The sequence below is a fragment of the Panthera pardus genome, unplaced genomic scaffold (assembly GCF_024362965.1).
Source record: "Panthera pardus isolate Hobbes unplaced genomic scaffold, ASM2436296v1 HiC_scaffold_10, whole genome shotgun sequence".
Lineage (NCBI taxonomy): Eukaryota > Metazoa > Chordata > Mammalia > Carnivora > Felidae > Panthera > Panthera pardus.
This window is the reverse complement of record NW_026526655.1, coordinates 7,310,043-7,334,364: the sequence shown is the minus strand read 5'-3', so window position 1 is coordinate 7,334,364 and position 24,322 is coordinate 7,310,043. Positions and strand designations below refer to the sequence as shown.

Genomic DNA, 24,322 nt, shown 5'->3' with positions numbered 1-24,322 from the left:
GGGGAGGGAGAGAGAGAGAGAGAGAGATAATCTTAAGCAGGTTCCATGCCCAGCCTGGAGCCTGACGCAGGGCTTGATCTCAGGACTGACTGAGATCTTGACCTGAGCTGGAATCAAGAGTTGGACGCTTAACTGACTGAGCCACCCAGGTGCCCCTGTTTGTCTCATTATTAATGATGTTACCTTTCTTAGTAACATAGCCAGAGGGAAGAGATGCATAGGGCAAGGGAGCTGTGAGGAAGGGAAGAGCTTCAGTGCTCTGTCTGGCATACCACCCTCTCCTTGAAGCTCCACTACAGTTTGTTTACCCATTCATCTGTTTGTGGTGATGAACACAGTAGCCAAATGTCAGTTTTTGGTAAGCTTTATTATGAATAAAGCTACTTTGAATATCTTGTCTTTGTCTTTTGGTAGAAATTTCCCTTGCATATATGTCTAGCAGTGGATTATGGGATCATGGGGTAGGCATATATTTAGATTTGATAGATATTGCCCAACTATTTTTGAAGTGGTTGAACTAATTTGCACTAATGGAGTTATTAATCTTGTGTTATCTTAATCCACATCTGGCTAAGGTAAAAATAGCTTGCTGTTGGAATGGGGACAGAACTAATCATTTATTTGGGACTGTGTACGTGAGGAGTGCTAGAAGAGTAGCTCTTTTTTCTACTCTTGGGAAAATGGTATTAAAGAAGTGTGGGGGCAGATTCAGTTCCTTGGTGTTCATTCTGTTAGTCTTTGTCAGACTATCTGTAGTACTGGCTGGAGTTCATTCCAGATTTGCCATAGTTTTTTCTGGGTAACTTTTACATATCCAGGAGATGGAGGTTTGCATCAGCAGATGATACTTATAAGAAAAATTCAGGAGGTTTTAAAGGAGTATACGTTTTGAATTATTAGTAGCTGTAACTAATTGGTCTGTCAAGACTTCTGGAAGCAGTATCAGTTGAACTCTCCGCTGCTGTGCCGGATTCTGATTCTGCTTTTGCTTCTCCTTGCTGTGTTTCTCTAGTTAGAACTTATTTACATAGATCTGCAGCTCCTTCATGTTGACAGTGACTATGCCCAGAAGTCGTCTGGCTTCTTGACATTGTGCCAGGTTGTGAGAAAATGGTAGACTTAGAGCTGAGGGACCAGGGTCTCCCTTTTCTTTGTTGCACATCCAATGGTAATATAGAGCTGGGTTGATTTCTTCTCTCTCCTCTCTTGAACCAGCAGTCACATGCCCACAGAGTGATTGATGCGGTCCCAAAGAGGAGGTAAGGAACCCAGGAAAACAAAAAAATACATAGAGAAAATATTTATACTAGTAATCAGAGATAAGATAATTGCCAGTGGGGGCTAATTTAGCACAGAGTGTTTTTTGTTTTTTTGTTTTTTAATTTTCGTTTAGTGTTTATTTTTGAGAGAGAGAGAGAGAGTGAGTGAGTGTGTGAGTGGAGGAGGGGCAGAGAGAGAGGGAGACACAGAAACTGAAGCAGGCTCCAGGTTCTGAGCTGTCAGTACGTACAGAGCTCCACACGGGGCTCAAACTCACAAACCACGAGATCATGACCTGAGCTGGAGTTGGATGTTTAACCTACTGAGCCACGCAGGTGACGCTAGCACAGAGTTTTTAGGATGTTGACAAAAGGGCCAGATTATTTTGCATTCATTGTCAAATATAGATTGCAGTTTATCAAACAAGACCGATTTCCTAGTATTAGAAGGAATATATTACTTGAATTCACTTGTAAGGAATTTTGATTAATGGGCAAGGTCTGAAATTTTGGTTATATAGGAGTGTTTTATCAGCTGTTTTTAAGTCAGCTCTGAAAATTTGAGGGTAGGCCGATGTCTGAGTTCCTTATCTCAGAATTGGAGTAGCCAAAGGAGAGAAACTGCTAGAGCCTTACCATCTATCTGTGCTGTCATAGTTGCTTTCGGCACGAGAAAGATAGGCTTATAGGGTGGTCTCTGAACTAACAGTATTTTGCACATATTCCATAAGAAGCACTTTATGGCATTATATCCATTTTATGTCCTTTTCTGAATCCTTCCTGCAAGATTTGGGTGCTTTTATATCTCAGAGATGCTAGGACCAGGACTCGGACCAGGACTCGTTCCCAGAATTCTCCACTGTGCTGTGTGTTACTGTCATCCTTGGTCATGAGATGAATGAGGATCCCTCTGTTTATTCATCCTTTTGTTGTATCATCTTCATAACCATGGAGTTTCTTTTACTGTTGACCCAGTCTCCTGGTTCTATTTCAAGAACTATTACTGGGGTCTCTATAATTTTTGTGTGTTAAACCTTTTCATATGTTAAATTGTTCATAGGATGTTTTTCGGCATTATTAAGGTAACTGAAGTCTATTGTGCCCTGATAATTTTACCTTCTCTTTAGCCCTCTGAGGTTACCAGAACATTTCCCTGTATGGTTGTAGGTATGTCGGTCGTTGGTAGGCAGAATCAGGGATTTTATCATTTTATCTTCTTCCATTTATGGCCTGTTCTGTTCCTTGACTAGGGTGACCATTCAACCTGGTTTGCTTCTGTTGTCTCTGTGCAATAATTTATACACCGCTTGCAGATACTATTTTCTGGTGTGTATGTATATAAACCCTACCCCCAGTGTGGGGCTCAAACTCATGACCTTGATATCAAGAGTCACATGCTCTACCAACTGAGCCAGTCAGGTATCCCCTTCACATTTCTATAACTGCTTTTCAGGTCACTAGTGACTTCATTGTGGAAGCCAGTGAAGACTTTTCAATCTTTACCTTTTTTGACTTCAGTGTTTGAAACTTTTGAGTTTTTCCATTAAAAAAAATTGTGCCTGTACTATCTTTGTTGTATACATAAGTTAGAAACTTAATAGGAAAAGGATTATCCATAATTCTACCATTCAGAAGTAAATATTAATAACGTGGGGCATATTTATGTATACTCACTAAGAATATATTTTAAAATGTGTTGAATGTAATGATTCTCTGTGCTCTGTAACCTGCCTTAAACATTTAATATGTTGGTGACCTCTTTTATGTCTGTGAATGTAGTTATTATTTATTATCATTATCTCTTTCTCTATAGGTATATAGGTCTGGCTTCCACAATATCTGCTGAATTTCTAACACCTCTCCTTACCTTTTAGTTTTTTTTTTTTAGAGAGGCAGAGAATTGGGGGGGTGGGGGGGTGGGGAGAGAATCCCAAGCAGACTCCATGCTGCCAGTGCAGAGCCAGGTGCAGGGCTTGATCTCATGAGATAATGATCTGAGCCAAAACCAAGAGCCAGATGCCCAACCAACTGAGCCACCCAGGCATCCTTACGTTAGCTCTTGCTAATTCATTCTCCTCCTGGCATCTTGAATGATCTTCCTGAAGTGCAGATTTCATTCTAGACATTTTCTTGCCCTGATCTTTTTATAGCCTTTCATTGCCCTTGGGATATAAAATACAAAGTCTTCTATGATATGGGCACTATTTTACCAATCTTCATTTTAGTTTTTAGCCTTATTGAACAAATGAGTAATCTTCCCCAAAGATCCTGGCTCTTTCTCCTTTCTGTTATAGATACAGTGAATGTGGAGAAAGTGAGGGTCCATGATAGGGTGAAAGGTTAGTGTTAGAGATTTTTAACTGTGCAGTCTTTCTCTTCCTGCCAGTATCCTCCTGCATGGTGTTTGCTGGGCTTTGTTCTTGTCCCTTGAGCTTGTTCCTGTTTGATTTCTGCTTTGGGATAGTTTCATTCAATTTTGGTTGCAGTTGTGTAGATTTACTTCCAAATCTGTTTTCTCATCCCCATCTTGACTCTACACTAGAGTTCAAGGTTCATATTAATGGTCTTTTGGGGTGTTTCCTTAGGTGCATTCATTTTGATCAAAACTATAAGTCTTTGCTTCCAAGTTTTCTTTTCCATTTTCTTTTTGCTTTCAAGTTATATATACTGATTCAAAAAGCACTGCCATCTCAGTATTGAATCCTATAGGTTCCATTCCATTTCTGCATCTTTTTTTGTTTTTTTTCGAGTTAATTTATTTTTGAGAGAGTGCGTGAGTGGCAGAGGGGCAGGGAGGGAGGGGGAGAATCCCAAGTAGGCTCCACGCGCAGTGCAGAGACTTGACACCAGGCGATCCTACGACTGTGAGATCATTATATGAGCTGGTACCAAGAGTCAGATGCTTAACCAACTGAGCCACCCAGGTGCCCCCATTTCTGCATCTTATGTTTACATTTTCCTTTCCAGAGAGAGCAGTGCTGCTTCTACTTAGGAAATGGAGTAGATACTTGAATGGATCCTTGGTTTTATGCAGGCCACTGTAAGGGAGGTAGAGCAAGGCAGTCCTTCTGGGGCAAAGGAACGGCATGAACAGAGAAGCACAGAAGGACAGTGCAGTGGAGAATAGAAAGTTCTCATTTGGCCTTGAGTTTGGAGGTGAAACCATAGGAGGTTGAGTTGAGGAGAGGGGTATAGATGATCAGGTTGGTGGTGACCTGAAATACCAGTTTTGACCCTACATGGTAGGTTTAATTTACTGTTTTACAGAGGGGTATGCATGACCAGAGTTGTGCTTTAGAAAGATTGATGTTGTTAGATGTCAGTAGTTAGAGGGTGATTCAGGGAAGCAAGTTGGAAATTTTATTATAATAATCCAAACATGAGTTAACAAAGGTTTAATTATAATGAGAGGAGAATGCAAGAAGAATCTTGAAGGAGGAACTGATTGAATTTGAGACAGGCAATGAGGAAGAAGGAGCTGCAGATGATTCTGGGTTTTTGAGTCTGGCTGACTATTGGACTGTGAAAAAAAATGGTATCTTGATCTGTTGTTGAGGTAGATATATAGGAGGAGCAGGCAGCTGGAAATGCCATATAGATCATGGGTGAAAAAAATCTGTTATTCACAGCAGGGCTGGGACCCTTCCCAAGGGAAGCAGTTTGGAAATTTGTGGGAGAAGTTTTTATTGCTCTTTTTACAGTCACCCCCCCCCCCACACCCCCCCTCCCTGTGTGTTCCTTGCTACCCCTGTGATTTAGTAGAGTTCTACCCTAAGTGCTAGTAGAGAACACCACTGTAGACAACAGAAGGTTCAAGGCAATACCTATACAGTTTGTAGTTAAATAAACCATGGGTATGCTCAGGGAAGTTAGAAGCTTTGGGGGAATGGCAGCTAAATAGGAAGGAAATGAAGATAGGAAAGCAGTACCAGTACAGCGCTGGTCATGGAGGAAAGAAGAGGGGATAGTTTCAAGAAAACGCAGTCTAGAGAGACAGAAGAACATGGTGGGAGCACAGCATCCAGAGTCTGGTCCAAATCTTGACTTGCTCTGAAAATTCAGAGCTGTTTTCTAAGGATCGCAAGCCTGGAGCTTTGCATTGACAACATTTAGCTCACGGCGAAACCTGTGTCATTTCAGTACCTCACTGCATCTTAGAAAGGACAGTTGAGAAATAGGCTCAGTTTCCATTCTAATATATAATTCAGGGGCATTGGGTAAGAGAGTCTCTCTGTTAGATACATAAAAAATTAGGACTGAGCTCATTTAAATCGATTTTGGAAGGAGCAATTTGAGGTGGGGACTTGAGAATTAGAGATTACAGTACTGTAAGAATTTAAATGAGATTTCTTCAACAGACATGGCTCTTAGATTTCCTGCTTCAATTCATAAAAGAGAGCCTGAGTAGAGTATCATTCTGAGTAATGTAGATCTCTTTAGCTGATAATTAAATCACTTGGATGATTATTCTTAGGTTCTTAAGAATTCTTCAGAAATCTTTACATTGGGAAGTAATCTTTGTATGGAAACCATGTTATAAATCGGTAATTAGGTTTCCAGCTCAGGGCGTTAAAGAAACTAAGTTTTTAATGTTTGTGTAGTTTGGTAGTTGGGCACTACCTGAAAGGTTTGTAGGTAGAATGATAAAGGGGACTGGAACAGGATTTCCTTGCCTGCTCCTGGGTTTCGTCCTGGAATTCAAGACTGCTCCCGGCAGTTATACAGGTTATGCGTTCAACTCCAGGGCCTCCATTTGCATCCTTTGCTGTGATGGTATCCTTGGAGTTTTGTGCTTCCAAGACCTGTGTGGCCTTAAGGTAGTAATTTAAGGGGGGTGGGGGGGGATTTAAATCTCTAAATGATTTTAATATTTGCATAGCTGTCAAATAATTCAGTTTTTAATTGAGAGTCATTTGCCTTATAAATTCAGCCTGGTTCAAATCTTTTTTTATTCTGTTTAATTTTAATTTTTTTATTAAAAAATTTTTTTTAATGTTTATTTATTTTTTAGAGAGAGAGAAAGAGACAGAGCACAAGCAGGGGAGGGCAGAGAGAGAGGGAGACACAGAAACCGAAGCAGGCTCCAGGCTCTGAGCTGTCAGCACAGAGCCCGATGTGGGGTCGAACTCATGAACCGTGAGATCATGACCTGAGCCGAAGTCAGACGCCCAACCGAGTGAGCCACCCAGGCGCCCCTGTTTGTTCTTTTTTAAAATTTAATTTATTTTTTTAATTTACATCCAAATTAGCATATTGTGTAACAATGACTTCAGGAGTAGATTCCTTAATGCCCCTTACCCATTTAGCCCATCCTTCCTCCCACACCCCCTCTGGTAACCCTCAGTTTGTTCTCCATATTTATGAGTCTCTTCTGTTTTGTCCCCCTCCCTGTTTTTATATTATTTTTGCTTCCCTTCCCTTATGTTCATCTGTTTTGTCTCTTAAAGTCCTCATATGAATGAAGTCATATGATATTTGTTTTTCTCTGACTGACTAATCTCACTTAGCAAAATACCCTCCAGTTCCACCCACGTAGTTGCCAGTGGCAAGGTTTCATTCTTTTTGATTGCCGAGTTATACTCCACTGTGTATGTGTCTATATGTGTGTGTGTGTATATACACCGCATCTTCTTTATCCATTCATCCATTATTGGACATTTGGGCTCTTTCCATACTTGGCTATTGTTGATAGTGCTGCTATAAACATGGGGGTGCATGTGTCCCTTCGAAACAGCACACCTGTATCCTGTGGATAAATGCCTAGTACTGCAATTGCTGGGTCGTAGGGTAGTTCTATTTTTGGTTTTTTGAGGAAGCTCCATCCTGTTTTCCAGAGTGGCTGCACCAGCTTGCATTCCCCCAGTCTGGTTCAAATCTTGACTTGCTTTATAAATTAAGAGCTGTTTTCTGATGGTCAAGGTGCCCCAGGGGTTTGAGGATAAAACAATTGGCTGGATGGGGTTTAAAATGGTAGTAAAAACACTCCTTCAAGATGTTTTTTATTACAGTAAAGTCTTATAGTTGATGTAGTCTCTGCATGTCTGTTTATTAGTCAAGTAGGTCCACATAGTTTTTAAAGGCACACTGATTGATTTATGCCAAGTATGGTCACAGGGATGATTTGTAAGCAGCATATCTGTATTAATTTACAGTGGGCACCTTACTTGGGGTCTGATCATCATAACCTTGACAAGTCATTTCAGTTGGAATGGAATCTAATGGAATCTAATGGAATCTAACATGTATCAGTTGGGAGATTCTTTATTTTATGTATTACTAAGGAAGAAATCATCCTGTGAAGTAAACTCTGCTAGAGTTTTTTAATTACTTAAAATTTGTATTTTACATTTTTTTCCCTTCAGTGGTCTGCGAGGGGCGCCTGGGTGGCTCAGTCGGTTAAGTGACCAGCTCTTGATTTTGGCTCAGATCATGAGCTCTCTTACATTAAAAAAAAAAAAAAATTTTTTTTAATTTACTTATTTAGAGAGAGTGCACAAGTGGGGAAGAGGCTGATAAGGAGAGACAGAATCCCACACAGGCTCTGTGCCATCAGCACATCAAGAATCAGGTGCTTGACTTACTGCATCACCCAGGCACCCCTTTTTATTTTACATTAAAAATAAATGTTTCTTTTAAGGGAGAGGGAAAGAAGGATGGTGGGAGAGGGGGAGAGGTAGAGAGAGAGAGAGGGAGAGAGTGTCAGCACGGAGCCCGATGTGGGTCTCCATCCCACAACCTTGGGATCATGACCTTAACTGAAATCAGGAGTTGGATGCCTAACTGAGCCACTGAGGAGCCCCTTATTTTACATTAAAAAAAATTTTTTTTTTTAAAGTTTGTTTACTTTTTGAGAGAGAGTGCGTGCGAGGTGAGCGGGAGGGGGCAGAGAGAGAGAGAGAGAGAGAGAGAGAATCCCAAGAAGGCTCTGTGCTGTCAGTGTAGAGCTTGACTTGGGGCTCGATCTCAGGAACCTGTGAGATCATGGTCTGAGCCAAAATCAAGAGTTGGTCGCTTAACTGACTAAGCCACTCAGTTACCCCTTATGTATTGTATTCTTGAATCACTAGTTGCTTAAGAGGTGGGGCGGGCTCTAAGTTGACCTCAGCTTAAGTCTGGTGTATAAGCTTGCCTGGTCAGGTAGCAGGGAACAGGGTTAAATTAAGTTAAAATATGGACATCTTGGAACCCTCAGGGTTGAAATCGGGCTGGAAATACCTTCCAGGAGGAGGGCAGATAAGTTATTATTTATTTATTATTTTTATTTTTTAAATGTTAATTTGAGAGCGCGCACAAGTAGGAGGAGGGGCAGAGAGAGAGAATCTCAAGCAGGTTCTCATGAAGCGTGAGATCATGACCTGAGCCAAAATCAAGAGTCGGCTGCTCAGTTGACTGAGCCATCCAGATGCCCCTATTTTTTTTTTTTTAATTTTATTTTTTTCCCCACCCACTGAACTTCTTCCCTTTTTTTCTTTCCTTTTATTTTTTTCCCACAGGGCAGATAAATTAATGGCCGATTATAGACATTAACGTACTTTTACTTTGCCTTTTTTGCATTTTTGACCAATTTCTGGTTAATATTTTTAAGCCATCTCTCACTCAACATGGGACTTGAACCTGTAACTCCAAGATCAAAGTTGAATGCTCTACCAACAGGTGTCCTGAGGCATATTTTTCCAGTTAACTTTTTTTTAGATCTTCTAAACATAAACAAAAGTCAGGGTGATGTGAATTTATCTTGGAGATATTTACAGTATATTTACAATAGTTACAGTATTTTCCATTTTTAAGCTCTGATATCCTCCACCCCCCACCCCATATTTGAGATGTAGTTGACATATAGCATTGTGTAAGTTTAAAGTATATAGTGTGTTGATTTGATACATTTATATATTGCAAAATGATTACCACCATTGCATCAAGCTAACACCTCATTCCAGCACGTAATGGCTATTTCTTTTTTGTAGTGAGAAAATTTAAGGTCTAATCTCTTAGTATCTTTCAAGTATATAATATGGTATTATTAGCTATAGTCACCTTGCTGTGCATTAGGTCCCCAGAACTTGTTAATGTTGTAACTAGAACTTTGTACCCTTTGACCAGATATCTCCCCGTTTCCCCCACCGCCCAGCTCCTGGTGACCACCACTCACTCTTGGTTTCTCTGAGTACTCATTGGCACTTTTAGATTCCATACACAAGAAGTACCCTACAGCATTTGGCTTTCCCTGTTTGACTTACTTCACTTTAAGCTCTGATATTTTAAAACGGCTTTTGAAAGGTCACTCATGAAATTGATGGTTCAAGACAGTGTTTTAAAATAATCACTAGCGTGTAAAGTGCTAAGCAGAAAGTGGGGGAGAGTTGTAGTGGAAGCTGTGAGATAGGAAAGGGGGGGTGCTTATTTTAAGAATCTTGAATATAGCTCATGGTTGGTTATGGGAGAGTCATTGCAAAGGAGTAATTAATATAAATTAAAATGTAAATCTGTTACCTTTCATTCACTCCCTATTGCTCAGTGGCTGAAGGAGAAAGTCCTTAATTTGGTCCCTGGTGCCCTGTGTGGTCTGCATCCACCCATCTCATGGGCTTCACCTTATACCGCGTCTCCTTTTCCCACATAAGAAGATGTGAATTGAAATGTGAGGTAGATTTGTTAATTTCACATTGCCTGCTAGATTGTTGTAAACACGGATTAAAACCCATTCTGATAGCTGCCCCGGGAATGAATGAAACACCCTAGTTAGACTTTCTGGGCTGGAATTCTGCATTTGCTCTTGACTAACTGTATGGAGATATTTTTCTCTTTCACAGGTTTCTCCACATATAAAAATCTATTGTAGAAATACGGAAAATAATGGCAGCGGAAACGCAGACACTGAACTTTGGGCCTGAATGGTGAGTTTTCAGAATCTCATCCTGCTTGATATTGGATGTACTACTAGTACAGTAGTAAGGTATTTTTACAGATGTTGGGTGGTTTATAAATGTACATGTTTTTGAGATTTTGATTTATGTGCCTAGTTGAAAACAGTGTAGCTTGTCTAGGAATAAATTCTGTTTGGTCAATGACTGCATTCTATATTTAAAAAACTTTTCTAGATCTGGCTAGGTAATGATAATGAAATTTTCTTGGTCTGGTTTTGTAATGATAATGGACTCCCTGCAGTCCCACCACCCTAGCAAATTACTTGCTTTTTGTTTCAGCCCTTGTCTAGGTACATATAAAATTTTACATATAATTGTCATATTTTTATCTGTATGTTTTCTGCTACAATACTGTTTTGTAAGTGCTACTCCTAGACTTCTTTGAAAACATACTTTTATTGAATTACTGTTTGAATTTTTTTTATTGATGGGCTAGGCAGGTGGTCCAGAATTATACTGGTTATTAACTGTAGCCCATCTAAGATTGGGATAGCATTTGCCATAATAACAATTAATTGACCTTTGAGTCTCTTACAGATGTGTTTGGACCCTGAATGGAATTCTTATGGAATTTTGAGATCCATCACATTGTAGTGTGACTTTTTCCCCCTCTTCTTCCTTTCCCCCCAGTGTTGGTGATTGAAGATCCTCTCGTCAGTGGCATGAATAGTTGCTTTTTCTTTTCAAACCTTGAACCAGAGGCAGTATATAGTAGATAAATTGGAATAGTGTTTTAAATATTCTTGATTGTTTAGGTGGTGGTGGTTTGAAAAGTGATGCAGACTTCTGTAGTAACTCCCTATTTGAGGACACATATTAACTTATTTTATGCATTTCTTTTTATATGTAATTCCTAAATTTTCTCGGCCCTTTTTAGTCAGCATTTGGAGACTGAGGAGAAATCTCTACTTGAAATTCTAAAAACTGATGCAAGTTCTATACTTTGATAATTTATTTTGGAAATGTTGACCTAAGTAATGCTGTACCTGTTTTAGTTTTTAGTTTATATTTAAAAAACAAGTTTCTTATTATTGAATCAATATGTTTCTAAAGAAATTAGAAATTACAAGTAAGCCAGAGGAAGATACAATTTTACCATCCATGATAACCACTGTAAATAGGTTTATCTCTCCAGGTGGTTCTGTGTATGCTTATTTGTGTGTGTGTACATTTATTTTCATGAAAATGGGATCATACTGTACATTCAACTTTGTAACCTGCTTTTAAAAAATAACCACATCAAAAGTATCTTTTTTTTCAATAAATGTTTTCTATCATCTTAAATGGTTGCATTGTATGATGTACCATCGTTTATTTAACTAGACTTGTAGATGTAGCATACATAGGCCATTCTCAGTTTTCCATTATTACAAAAATATTTTTGATGAACATTCTCATAGTTACATCTTTATTCACATTTTATTAACTTCCTTTATATGGTGGATTTAAATCCATATAGCTCATTTTGTAAACCATTTTGTGTGTGACTCTTCTGCCTTTATCTAGAATTTGTAACTGCTTCTCTTTTGTATTTACACGTGTTTCTTTCATTGTAAAAACATTATTAAAATTGTCAGCTAATTTAAGGAAGTTGTCCCCTACCCCCTCTGTCCCATCATCTATTAAGAAAAAGAGACAACACCAGGAATTTAGCCTAAACAAAAGAAAAAAACTACTGGAGATGTTCTAGAGTCAGTACACATTTAGCTGGATGCTGTATACCATGGGTTGACAAACTATGGCCCGTGGAAGTATAAATAAAGTTTTTTGGAATAAAATTTTATTGGAACACAGATACACCTGTTTGTTTCCATATTATCAGGCTGTTTTCATACTACGGTGGCAAGGTTGAGTGGTTACAAGAGGGGCCATCTGACTCAAAAAGTTTATTTACTCTCTGGCCTTCTACAGAGAAAAGTTTTCTGGCCCCTGCCCTAAATCATGGGTTCCTAAAGTCATTTCAGTGTGTCAGTCCATCAGTCAGTGACCCAGTCCATCAACAGCATGGTACACATTTTTTCAGTGATGCTCAGAAGTCATGTTTGGTGGTGTTTTGTTTGATCAGCCCAGTGCTTTATACCAAATTTGAATTGAAGTAACTTTAGTAGAAGACAGTTACCAGTCTCCTGCTTAAACAGTAGCTTTACCTAATTGTCACCCTTCAGGCATCATTATTAGAGCCTAGGAGCCTTCCCTTAGTCATATGAAATGCATATAAACTGAGGAGTGGGGGTCTAAGTAGGCACACTGCCTTTTTTTTTGTTTTACCAGCTATGAAAATTCCTTTTGGCTGGGGCGCCTGGGTGACTCAGTCGGTTGAGCGTCCGACTTCGGCTCAGGTCATGATCTCACGGTCTGTGAGTTCGAGCCCCGCGTCGGGCTCTGTGCTGACAGCTCAGAGCCTGGAGCTGCTTTGGATTCTGTGTCTCCCTCTCTCTCTGCCCCTCCCCTGCTCATGCTCTGTCTGTCTCAAAAATAAATAAACATTTAAAAAAAAAAAAAAAGAAAATTCCTTTTGGCAAAGGGAATATATGAGAACCTTAAGGAACTCTGGTAACTCTGAACTAGAAAGCTGCAGTATAAATAGAAGCTGCTACTGTGCTTTTCTGCATGTAACATTACATTGGTTGTGAAACTTGAGGCAAGGAGCTGGGTCCAGAATACTTTAGAATCAAAGTTTAGAGTGATTGCATTTAGTCAGTGTGTAACTCTGAACCATACAGAAACATTTAGTTATACTTTATTTCCTAAGATCATAATTTTTATTACGATGTAAAATATAAATGTTCAATGAAAGACGGAGAAAATGAAGAGGTGTACTTGGGATAGTAGTGACAATTGGAGAGTGTTGACAGTTGTGGTGGAAACAGACTACGGGTGACTGTATACATGGACTCGTTAAGGTAGGTCTGTGGAGTCATTAGGTCTTAGCTTATCTCTGTATTTGGGATAAAGGTATGTATTATATAGTCACCAAAGCAATTCAAAAGGGTGTGATAGATTTAATGGAGGAGCACATTGTTTTTAGGAATAAAACCATTGTTTTTACTCAGATGTTGCCACCTTAGACCTCTCCTGACTGTCTATATATAATGTCTTCCTCTTATTCCCTATCTTCTCTGCTTATTTTTTTCTTCATGACCTATATCCAAATAGAACATGGTAAACATTTTATTCACTTATTCTCTTTATTATTTATATTCCATTCTCCAGCTCCCACTAGACTGTGAGCTCCACTGAGGGCAAGTACTTTGGTCTCAATTTTTGTATACTTTGTTCACTGCTGTATCCAGTGCCTGCAAATAATAGGTACACAATAAATATTTGTTAAATGAGTGAATGAATTGTTGGAAAGTAAAGTTGTTTTTAATGTTTTTCTATTATAAATATGTGTATACAGCCTTCAACAGTTTTGTTTGTGTTGCTGCTTATTTATTTTGGAATAATTCCCTGGAAGTAGAGTTATTAAATCAGTTTCATTTTTAAGGCTTTGGATGATGTACGGACAGATTGACCACCAGAAAGGTTGTGTTAGTTTAGTTCCCATCCCCTGCCTCTTTGCTTTATCCTTGACCAAACACTAAGTACTACCTTAAGAAAAACATTTTTTTTTGGTTTTAAATCTGGTAGGTTTAGGTTTTTTGAAATTTTTTGTTAGTTTCAGTAACAAGGTAATTCACGCTTGTTCCAGAAAACCTTGGAGGAAACAGTAGTACAAAAAGAAAAAGAAAAGATCCAAGTTATCCTTAATCCTGCCATCCAAAGAACCATCGCTAACATTTGGTTTGCTTCCTCCCATTCTTCTTCTTCTTTTTTTTTTTTTTGGCAAAATTTTGTTATGTATACTTAAAGACATTTAAAAAAAAACCCAAATTCATTATACTTGTTTTATATATATATATATATATATATATATATATATATATATGCTTATATATATAAATACATATATTGGATTGAAAATAGATAAATGTAGATGATTAAGGAATTTATCATAGGGGGAATGATTGCAGATAGTTAGTCGTTCTTTATGGGGAAGGAGCCAAGGAATTGCCTTAAAGTTTTCTTGTATCTCATTACATGGTCTTAAGGAAGTTTTCCCAAGTGTTACCTTGCAAGAAAGTGAGGTATTTGTTTCCCCTGAAGCACTTTGTTTATAACTGTGTTGAAATAGTTACGACTTTGTGTTGTGTTTCTATGTGTTTTCCTTACTCAGAAGAGAACAGAAGAACGGCACTGTATTTCTCAGTTTTGGTAAGCACATGTTTAGCCTAGCTTACTGGACATAGGCACTTAGTAAATGTTGGATGAAGGCATTCAAGTCTCAAGGGGGTGGGGAGAAATGGAGGCAAAGAAGGGAAACCTGAGGTTGCTGGGTTATTAGCCATCATCTTTGTGGGGGATGAGAGAAATTCTGGAGGATGGGATGCATTAATCATCCCAGTTTTCAAAAAGAGTAAAAGACATCTATGCAGTCTGAAGGGATAGTAATTTATGCAGTCTGAAGGGGTGTATTTTAGAAGAGAATGTTAAGATTTGTTTAGAAAACATTTCTCACCTGCCTCCTATATTCTGTGCCTTGGATTAGGTGCTGACGCAACAAAGATGAAAGGACATGGTACCTACTTTTGGATTACTTATTTCTTTTAATCTTAAATACTACTGTGTGCCCATTTGCTCAAGCCGGAAGTCTTGGAGTTTTCTGGATATTCGGTTTCTTTTACTTCTGTATCTCTACATCTAGTTCATCACAGTGTTGTGTCAATTTCGCCTCCAACATATCTCTTGAAATCTGTTCATTTCTGTTTATTGTCATCACCCCAGTATAAGCCACCACCATCTCTGACATAAACCATTGCAGCAGTGGCCTGTTGTTTTCGGGCTTTCATTCTTCTTATGGTTCTCCCTACAGCATCCAGAATAATCTTAAGATATAACTTGGGTCAAGTTTTTCTCCAGAATCCTTCAATAGCTGTATGTGTATTTGTATGACCATTTGTTAGTTTTTTTCTTCCACTAGCCAGTTAGATCCGTGAAGGTTGAGCAGGTACTTTTGTCTAGCCAAGGTCTTAAGGATTTCGACCTCTCTTCCTTTCCCTCTACAATTCTCTTTCCAACCCCTCATCCTCCTCATTCTGACTCGACTCTTTTTTCCCTTCCTTCCACTTAACCTCTCCTCCTAGGAGCCCAAGTGAAAATGGTTTGGGAATATATTCCTGATAGCAGAAAAGGCATGTGTCAAGACAAGGGGGCAAGAAACAGCAAGTTTGAGAGAGGAACTCTGAGACATTGTGTTTATTATAGTGTGAAGTGTGGGAGAGATGAGCTTGGAGGCAGCCCTTCTGTGTTAAGAAGCTCTGGGTTTTATTTGATCATCGTGTGTCAGTCAACAGTTGTTAATCAGGGGACATTTTATTCAGGTTTGCATTGGGAATATACGTATAGTTCTGTGGGAGACGGAAGATGACTGGGTATATCAGTTAGGATGTTGTTGCAGCAGTCCAGGTAAGAAATGAAAGTGTGGACAATAATGGGTTAGTTGATCCATGGGATGGCTTGAGAGATTTAGGATTTAATGTTTGTTTATTTTTGAGAGACAGAGAGGGAGACAGAGAATCCAAAGCAGGCTCCAGGCTCTGAGCTGTCAGCACAGAGCTCGACGCAGGGCTCGAACTCGTGGACTGTGGGATCATGACCTGAGCTGAAGTTGGATGCTTAACCAACTGAGCCACCCAGGCACCCCAAGATGTAGGATTTAAAACTGGTAGGATCTGGTAATTAGGTATGGGCAATGGTAGAATGAGTAAAGCGTGATTCCCTGACTGGTAATCCAGTGGTTTAGATGGTGGTGTCCTTATCTGCCTTTGGGAATATGGTGATGAAGGGGGTTGGAATGAATAAGCTGATGAGTAGGGTTTGGGGCTAAAGTGGAGAGGCTGTAAGTGATTGCATATGAAAGCCTTGTTCTCTAGGGGAGAGGTCAGAGCCAGAGTTGAGAATCAGAAGCTTACCCAGAAATGTTTTTTGACTTCACACATCTATATTGACACTTCATATTGCTTTCATAAGCTGAAATTAGGATTTGGGACAATAATAAGTGAAGATTTTGGGGGTATCATGGGTTTTAGGAGGCCCTGCTACTGCTACCTGTTAGTTGCTACTACTTACAATAGAAGTGGGCCTCTTGTGTTAAACAGATCTCAGTATGGCCAGGAAGATGATGACAAAGATAGGAAATTGTCCCTTGGATTTGGTGATGTTATTTGTGAACTCTACTGGAGTAGTGGAATTGAAGGGGAGAATCCAGATTGCTCTGGGTTTTGAAGTGACCCGTAATTGAGGTTGTTGGGGATATTTCTGAATGGAAGAGGTGCATAACTGGGGGAATGTGGTGCATAGTTTGGGGGTGCATGCAGTGGTGCATAGCTAGGGGGGGATGCTGCATTAAAGGGGTTTTAAACAAATCACTGTTACTTATTTTTTATTTTTAAAAATTATTTCCAGCTTTAAATTTTAAAAAATTTTACTAAAAAATTTTTTTTAATGTTTTTATTTTTGAGACAGAGACAGAGCATGAGCAGGGGAGGGGCAGAGAGAGAGGGAGACACAATCTGAAGCAGGCTCCAGGCTCTGAGCTGTCAGCACAGAGCCTGACGCAGGGCTCGAACTCATGGACTACGAGATCATGACCTGAGCCGAAGTCGGATGCTTAACCGACTGAGCCACCCAGGCACCCCTAACAATTGTATTTTATAGAAAATTTTTTTAAAATTTATTTTTGAGAGAGAGAGCGCAAGCAAGGGAAGGCAGAGAGAGAGGGGACTTTTTTTTTTAATTTTTATTTTTGAGAGAGAGAGTGCAAGTGGGAGATGGGTAGAGAGAGAGGGGGACACAGAATCTGAAGGAGGCTCCAGGCTCTGACTGTCAGCACAGAGCCTGACACAGGACTTGAACTCGTGAACTGCGAGATCATCACCTGAGCTGAAGTTGGACACTTAAGTGACTGAGGCACTCAGGAGCCCCAACTTTTTTTTTTTTTAATGTTTATTTTTGAGACCACGTGAGTGGGGGAGGGACACAGAGAGAGGGGGACGGCGGATCTGAAGCGGACTCTACACTGACTGCAGTGAGCCTGACTTGGGGCTCGAACTCATGAACCATGAGATCATGACCTGAGCTGAAGTCGGACACTCAACTGACTGAGCCACCCAGGAGCCCCTAAACACATCACTTTTAGGTATACTTAGAGACTAAGGGGAAAGCAGATAGGGATTAAATTTCTAGAAGAGAGGCTTGTATGGAGCAAGATCCAAGAGAGGTTAAAGATCACTGGTGGGGTTTTAGGGATATTTATTACCCAGGTATGAGTTAGCTTTTCCAAATGTCTGTAGGTGAAGAGGGACTTGGAATAGGATTTGTCGATTATTAAGTCAAGCACAATTATCCTTATTCAGGCCACCATCTTTGTTTGAATTACTCTCCGTTTGTTTGGCTGTTCTCTTCACAGTAGCTGGAGGAATCTCTTGAGAATGCGCTCTGGTTACGTTACTCTTAATCAATGTGGTGCCTATAAGAAGTATTCAGTCCTGGACGCTGGAGGAGCTCTTGGGCATGGGTGATGGGGATCCACTGGAAGGGAACCGGGGTGGTGAGTGGATTTGAAGCCACTTGTCAGGAGCTGATGAACAAATTAGGGATGTTGGGCCATGAGAAGGAAAGTCTCTTGAGGCATTGTGACTATTTGCCACTTTGGGAATGATTTTCACTTGAAAGAGCACCTAGATATGCCCTCTAGTGGTAGAAACGATTGGCGAGCACATCGGCTCAGTATAAGAAAGATACGTTAAAATAATTTCTAATAAAATACATATATTTTAAAATTAACGTGTGGCAGAATAAACCCTGGCTATTTTGAATAAAATTTTGCGATGTATTGCTGGAAGGATTTTGATCTTTTTAGTCATGAAAACCTATGTTTGCATCTTTGCTCTGTGTGGGCAAGTTGTGTAACCCTTGTTTGTTACCGGGGTTGTTGCAGAGCTGAAATGAAATGAAACGAGGTAGTGCGTATGTAAAATTCCCAGCCTCAGCTCTGAGTGGGTATTAATTCCACTTCGTCAGGAAAGAATCCAGCTTTACATGAATTTGATGGAAAGCAGTTTCCTGGAAGGTCCTTCAACAGATCCTGGTTGGATCACTTCTTTGTGGGCATGTTGTCTTTCCTGGTTGTTCCAACCTGTCTTACAGGAGTTGGACTAAATGACCTCAAAGTCCAAGAATAATCGGAAAGAAAACAAAAGATCAACCTAGCAGCAGTGAGTACTCTTGGCCCCTAAATTGTGCTCTTCATATGCACCAAAGAGAATCAGGCTCCCTGGAGAAATGGTTGATTCTAGGGCCGAGGCAAGAAATAATAAGCTGTGCCGGGAACATTTTGACACACCAGATAGAAAAGAAGCTGTTAAAGACTGCTAGGGTTGTGTCAGAATTAGGAGCCAACCTGAAGAATCTCCCACGGTCAAAGAGGAGACAATTTGAGGGGCGCCTGACTGGGTCAGTCGGTGGAGCATGACTCTTGATCTCGGGGTTGGGAGTTCAGGCCCCACCTTGGGTGGGGAACCTACTTAAAAAGCAAAAAAGGATGAGACAATTTGGACATTGTGAAGTGCATTGAATTGAAATACTTTAATAAAAAATAATTTGTTACCATTGGAGAATGCTAGTGAACTAAGTCCTTATTTTGAAAACTAAGAAGGCTTTTTTTCTAACTTTCCTGTAAGAACAACATGAGTTCTTAATGGGAACAACCTATTTCCTACTGAGTAACAACACCAAATAGTGTTAAGAGAGAAGTTTCTCCTTGTAGAAATACTCCCGCTAATAAAGAATGATAAAATAAAATCACTTTGTAACCTTAGTGAACTTAGGGACCTATGAAGGCATTGGTTCAGGGATTGCTAGACCCATAAAACCAGGGACTGCCTCCTGATGGCATTACACACTGCCACATCGAAGTACCCTTCACTTGCAGTCACCAGTGTACTGGAAATGCAGAGAACAGTGAAACATGGCAAACCTATTATCACCGGAATAAGATCAGCAAAATCCAGACTAGAAAAAAATCCTTATCTTTTAGAACATTCTAAAGTATTTACAAATGAAATAACTTCCCTTCAAAAATTTCCTCAAAAAATCTTGAAAATAATTCCCTTCAAAAAATCTTTGAAAGCGTAGGATTTCCTTCAAAACGGTATTAAAGAAGGGTTAGATGGGGTGGTGGAAGGAGCAGGGTTGGCCATGGGTTATTGAGCTGAGGGCTGGGTGAGTGGTACATGAGAGTTTGTTCTGTAATTCTTGGACTTTTATAAATGTTCAAAATTGCCCATGAATGTTAAAAAAACTAAGTGCAAAAGAGAAGATAGAAACATTGAGAAAAGACTCTACCATTGAATTTACTAATACATTCCTTTTTTTTTCTCCCTCCTTTTATTGGTATTACAATGCTCTGATTTTTTTTTTTTTTACTGTGTAGATTATTCTCTTCTTTTTTGCTAATGTGAATGAAGTTAGCAATTTGGGGATGTATTTTAATGCCTCTGTTGAATTTTCATTTAGGCTAAAGTACACTGGCCCCTTTTACCCTTGGTACTTACTACTGTATAGAACTTCAGGCAGCCCCCAGACAATGAGTTGCTGCTGATAGTTTTGCCACTTGCTCTTTGACACAGTGCTGCAGTGGGATCTTACTCTTGCCATTTTTTGCTGAGGTTTTCCCACCTTTTTAAAATAAAAGCATCTTATAAAATTAAAAAAATGTTCCTCTTTCCCCAGTTCCATTCCTTTTAGGGTTATATATTTTTTCTGCCTAACAGTAAATATGGCTTAAATTTTTCTTTTTTTTTGTATTTTCATTCTTCACTGCATTTTGAATTTCTCTACATTGATCATTGATTGCTTTTATTAAAAATGAATCATGAAATATTACAGGCATATAAAAGTATAAATTGTAGCAAATATCCATGTACCCAGTGCCAAGCTAAGAAAATAAAACATTGCAGGTATAATTAAAACTCCCTTGATGCTGTCTTTCCCTTTGCACATAGAATCTTATGTTGAGTTTTTTGTCAGTTGATGTTTGTGTCTATACTTTTGCTACATTTTGTATGGTTCTTAAACAGTATAAACTTATTTACAGGTTTACGTGTATCTCTTTTTTGTAAGCTGTGTTGTTTTTTTTTTTTTAAGTTTATTTATTTTGAGAGAGAGCAAGAATCCCAAGCAGGGTCACACTTCCAGTGCGGAGCCCAGTGTGGGGCTCAGTCCCACATACCGTGAGATCATGACCTGAGCAGAGATCAGCAGTTGGATGCTCAAGTGACTAAGCCACCCAGGCGCTCCTAACCTTCTGTGTTTTGCTTTTTCTTTCATGTAGTATACTTTGCTAAATATTTTATTAAACATTAGCAGATTATTCTTTGAAGTGGTTGTTCCATTACAGTCCCACAGTTACTACTTGAGAATTTCCATTGGTTTTCATACTTACTAGCAACTGATACTCCAGATTTATTCATTGGTATTGTCAGATTTATTAATTCTTATTAATCTAACAGGTAGAAGGTGATATTTCACTTCTTTTTTAAAAAGATTTTATTTTTAGGTAATGTCCATACCCAACGTAGGGGTCGAGTTCACAGCTCCAAGATCAAGAGTCGCATGTTCTTCTGACTGAGCCAGCCAAGTACCCCTTACTTTAATCAGGTTACCTTTATAATTTCAAGGGGTACCTGCCTGGCTCAGTTGGTTGAGTGTCCAACTCTTGATCTCAGCTCAGGTCTTGATCTCAGGGTGGTGAGTTTAAGCTCCACATTGGGGGGCGCCTGGATGGCTCAGTTGGATGAGCATCTGACTTCGGCTCAGATCATGATCTCGTGGTTGAGAGTTCGAGCCCCGCGTAGGACTGTGTGCTGACAGCTCGGGGCCTGGAGCCTGTTTCAGATTCTGTCTCCCTCTCTCTGCCCCTCCTCTGCTCAATGCTCTGTCTCCCTCTGTCTCAAAAATAAATACAGACACTAAAAAAAAAAAGAATGTAAGCTCCACATTGGGCTCTGTGCTGGGTGTGAAGCCTGCTTAAGATATTACAAGTTTGAAACAGTGTCACCTTTTCACTCCAGATTTCTCAGGGATATATCATGATACCTCTTTAAGTTAGGGAATTACCACATGGTTGTCTGTTTCTCAGTGAACTGCTCTCAACGTGTTGTGACAATGGTTATATGAAAGCTAAAATCTTGAGATAATGGGATTTCTTTCTGTTCTTTTAAAGACCTAAAGTGAACATTTTTATAGCACATAAAAACAAAAGTCCTTGGTGCCAGAATATTTGACCCTTCATTTTTGTATTTTATGTCTCTCCTAGGCTCCGAGCTCTGTCCAGTGGTGGGAGTATCACGTCCCCTCCTCTTTCTCCAGCTTTGCCGAAGTATAAGTTAGCAGACTATCGTTACGGTAGAGAAGAAATGTTAGCACTTTTCCTTAAAGATAACAAGGTAAGGAAAAAGGAAAGACTTCAGAATTAGGAATGAGATTTCAGGGTATGTACAGTGATACATTGATAGATGATGGACTCATGGTTTTTCTCTTTTTTCCTGCTTTGAAACCTGTAGTAATTGACAGAGAATCTTCTAAGTGTAAGGAGCCCGTGTTTTTTACTGAGGACCTAAGATTTCATTATAGGAATAGAAAACTTCATGGAAACAGAATATTCAGCACTTAATACTTTGTCTGATTTCCTCTCAATGTCTCCTTCATGTCCATTTCTATCCCAGTTTGACGTCTGAGAAAGGAGGAATTTCTTGTCTTTATTGTACCTCTTTTCAGTTAGAAGTTACGAGTGAGAAGAGGAGTTGCTGCTTTTTTCCCCTTCTTGTGTTAAATATACGATTTTTAGCAGAGAGAACATCTTAAAATATGTTACCACATTTGTGTTTCCTATAAATGGTCAAAACCCAAACAGTGTAAAGTACACTTAACTATCTGACTAGTGAGAGATAATATTTTCTGTTTTAACAATATACTTTGTTTTTGCTTTTATTAATGGGTTGGGGATGTCACATTTTAATGATGGCTGCTGAGGACAGATAAAATTGCTTATGAAACTCTTTACTGCCTTGTGCCTTGAGTTAAATGTGAGGATATTTACCCTTCCGCTGTGCACTCTGGAATGCCAGAGTTAATGCTGTATATCAAATCTAAAGTGGTGGTCTGATGGGAGGAAGAGGAACGGGACTGGGGTTGTTAATATTTAACCTTCTCAGAATATGTAAGTACTACTGGAGGTAATTGTGGTTGAATAAGCTTTATTCCATATTTGTAACAATCACCAAGAGATAAACAGAAGAGTATTTTTTTCTTTTTTTATAATTTTTGTTAATTGGAGGGATAGCATTAATTTCATGGTCATGTGTTTGGTCGTACAGATACCTTCAGACCTTCTGGATAAAGAATTTCTGCCTATCCTACAGGAGGAGCCCCTGCCTCCGTTGGCTCTTGTACCCTTTACAGAAGAAGAACAGGTTTGTGTCTGACTTTGAGCCTTAGGTCAAACCCTTGTTCCTTTCCACTGAGTTATGAAAACAGGAAGTTACCACTTAGGCTCTAAGGCCCCAACATCGCCACAGGTCTGCCACCTGCTTTCTGTTTTCTTGATATGTGAATGCCTATCTTGGTAGATGAGATTCTGCTTTAGTTCTGAAGCTTTGAGTATTCTGTAGAGGTGAGGAAATGTTTCTATTTCCTTATGGATGATAGGAGCCATCCCTTATAATTTACTTGAGTAGAGGTAGTTTTGGGGGGAGGTAGGGCCTTCTTTTCAGAAAAATGTAGTTGTCAGAAGTAATTGGCAACCTGATTTCTCACCAGAGCATTCTGCCACTAAAGGAGAATGTAGATTTTCAGCTCAAAATATGCTTAAAAATGTGTAGTTCTATCACAGATTTTTGTTTATGACATTGTGAGAAAGTTAGATTTTTAGGCTGGAAAGTAGATTTTGTGTTGTCTTTATTTATAGTGTGCTCTTTCCAAAGATAAATAAGAGTTTTTGATTTTATGGAACTTATGGTAATTGCAGTAAATGGAAAAACAGGAGCTTTGTTGGAATGTTGGAATGCCACTGTAAATGAATCATCACTGTTTTTTTGCTTTTTTAATTTTAAAAACAGCTTTCTTGAGACATAGTTCATATGTCATAACAGTCACTCTTTTCTTTACGTTTATTTATTTTGAGAGTGAGAGAGAGAGTGAGAAGGAGGGAGAGAGATAGTGGGGGAGGGACAGAGAGAGAAGGAGAGAGAATCCCAAGCAGGCTTTGTACTGTCAGCACAGAGACTGTTGCGGGATTTGAACTCCTGAATCGTGTGATTATGACTGAGCCAAAATCAAGAGTCGGACGCTTAACTGACTGAGCCACCCAGCTGTGCCTATGTTCACTCTTTTAAAGTATACAATTCGGTGGGTTTTAATATATTCACAGAGTTGTAAACCACTGTTTAATTCCAGAACATTTCATCATTATTTTTTGTGATAACTCTGGCTATTTCGTTTACACTCTGGCCATATTTTGTATGAAGATATCACTATTAAGAAAGAGAAGCTGTGGCGCCTGGGTGGCTCAGTCGGTTGAGTGTCTGACTGGCTCAGGTCATGATCTCATGATTCGTGAGTTCAAGCCCCTCATCGGCTCCCTGCTGTCAGTGCAGAGGCCACTTTGGGTCCTCTGTCCCCCTTCACCTCTCTGCCCCTTCCCTGTTTGTGCTCTGTCTCTCAAAAATAAACAAACATTAAAAAAAAAAAAAAACTTGTTAGAAGACCTCTGTCACAACCGTGTTAAGTTCTAAAACAGGTGTGATATTATTAATCTTTGGTGATTTTCATCACCATAGTGTCATAAGCAGTTTTTGTTTTATGATTTCTTCTGAATTAGGCTAGTTCTGTCTTTATTCCTGAAATGTAATTTCATCTAGAATCATCAGATATTTTCATTGACCAAAAGGTGTTTATTGCTATAAGGAGTACACAAGAAAGGGTTCTGTCTCCAGTGATGGCTGGAAATTTCCTTTTCAAAACTGGCCAATTTCCTTTTCA

The 24,322-nt window shown here is 39.3% G+C and overlaps 1 protein-coding gene across 4 annotated transcripts in view; it reads left to right on the top strand.

The window, feature by feature from the left end:
- GIGYF2 (GRB10 interacting GYF protein 2) overlaps positions 1–24,322 on the top strand; it is a 146,118-nt gene that overhangs the window by 21,059 nt on the left and 100,737 nt on the right. For 3 of the 4 annotated variants that reach the window (XM_053903609.1, XM_053903601.1, XM_019445545.2), the window contains exons 3-5: positions 10,070–10,153; positions 21,600–21,729; positions 22,660–22,755. In XM_053903609.1, the coding sequence (XP_053759584.1) occupies positions 10,113–10,153; positions 21,600–21,729; positions 22,660–22,755 (267 nt within the window). In that variant the 5' untranslated portion in view covers positions 10,070–10,112. Of the gene's footprint in view, positions 1–1,240; positions 1,260–10,069; positions 10,154–21,599; positions 21,730–22,659; positions 22,756–24,322 lie in introns of those variants that run through there. The other variant, XM_053903605.1, reaches the window with a different exon arrangement.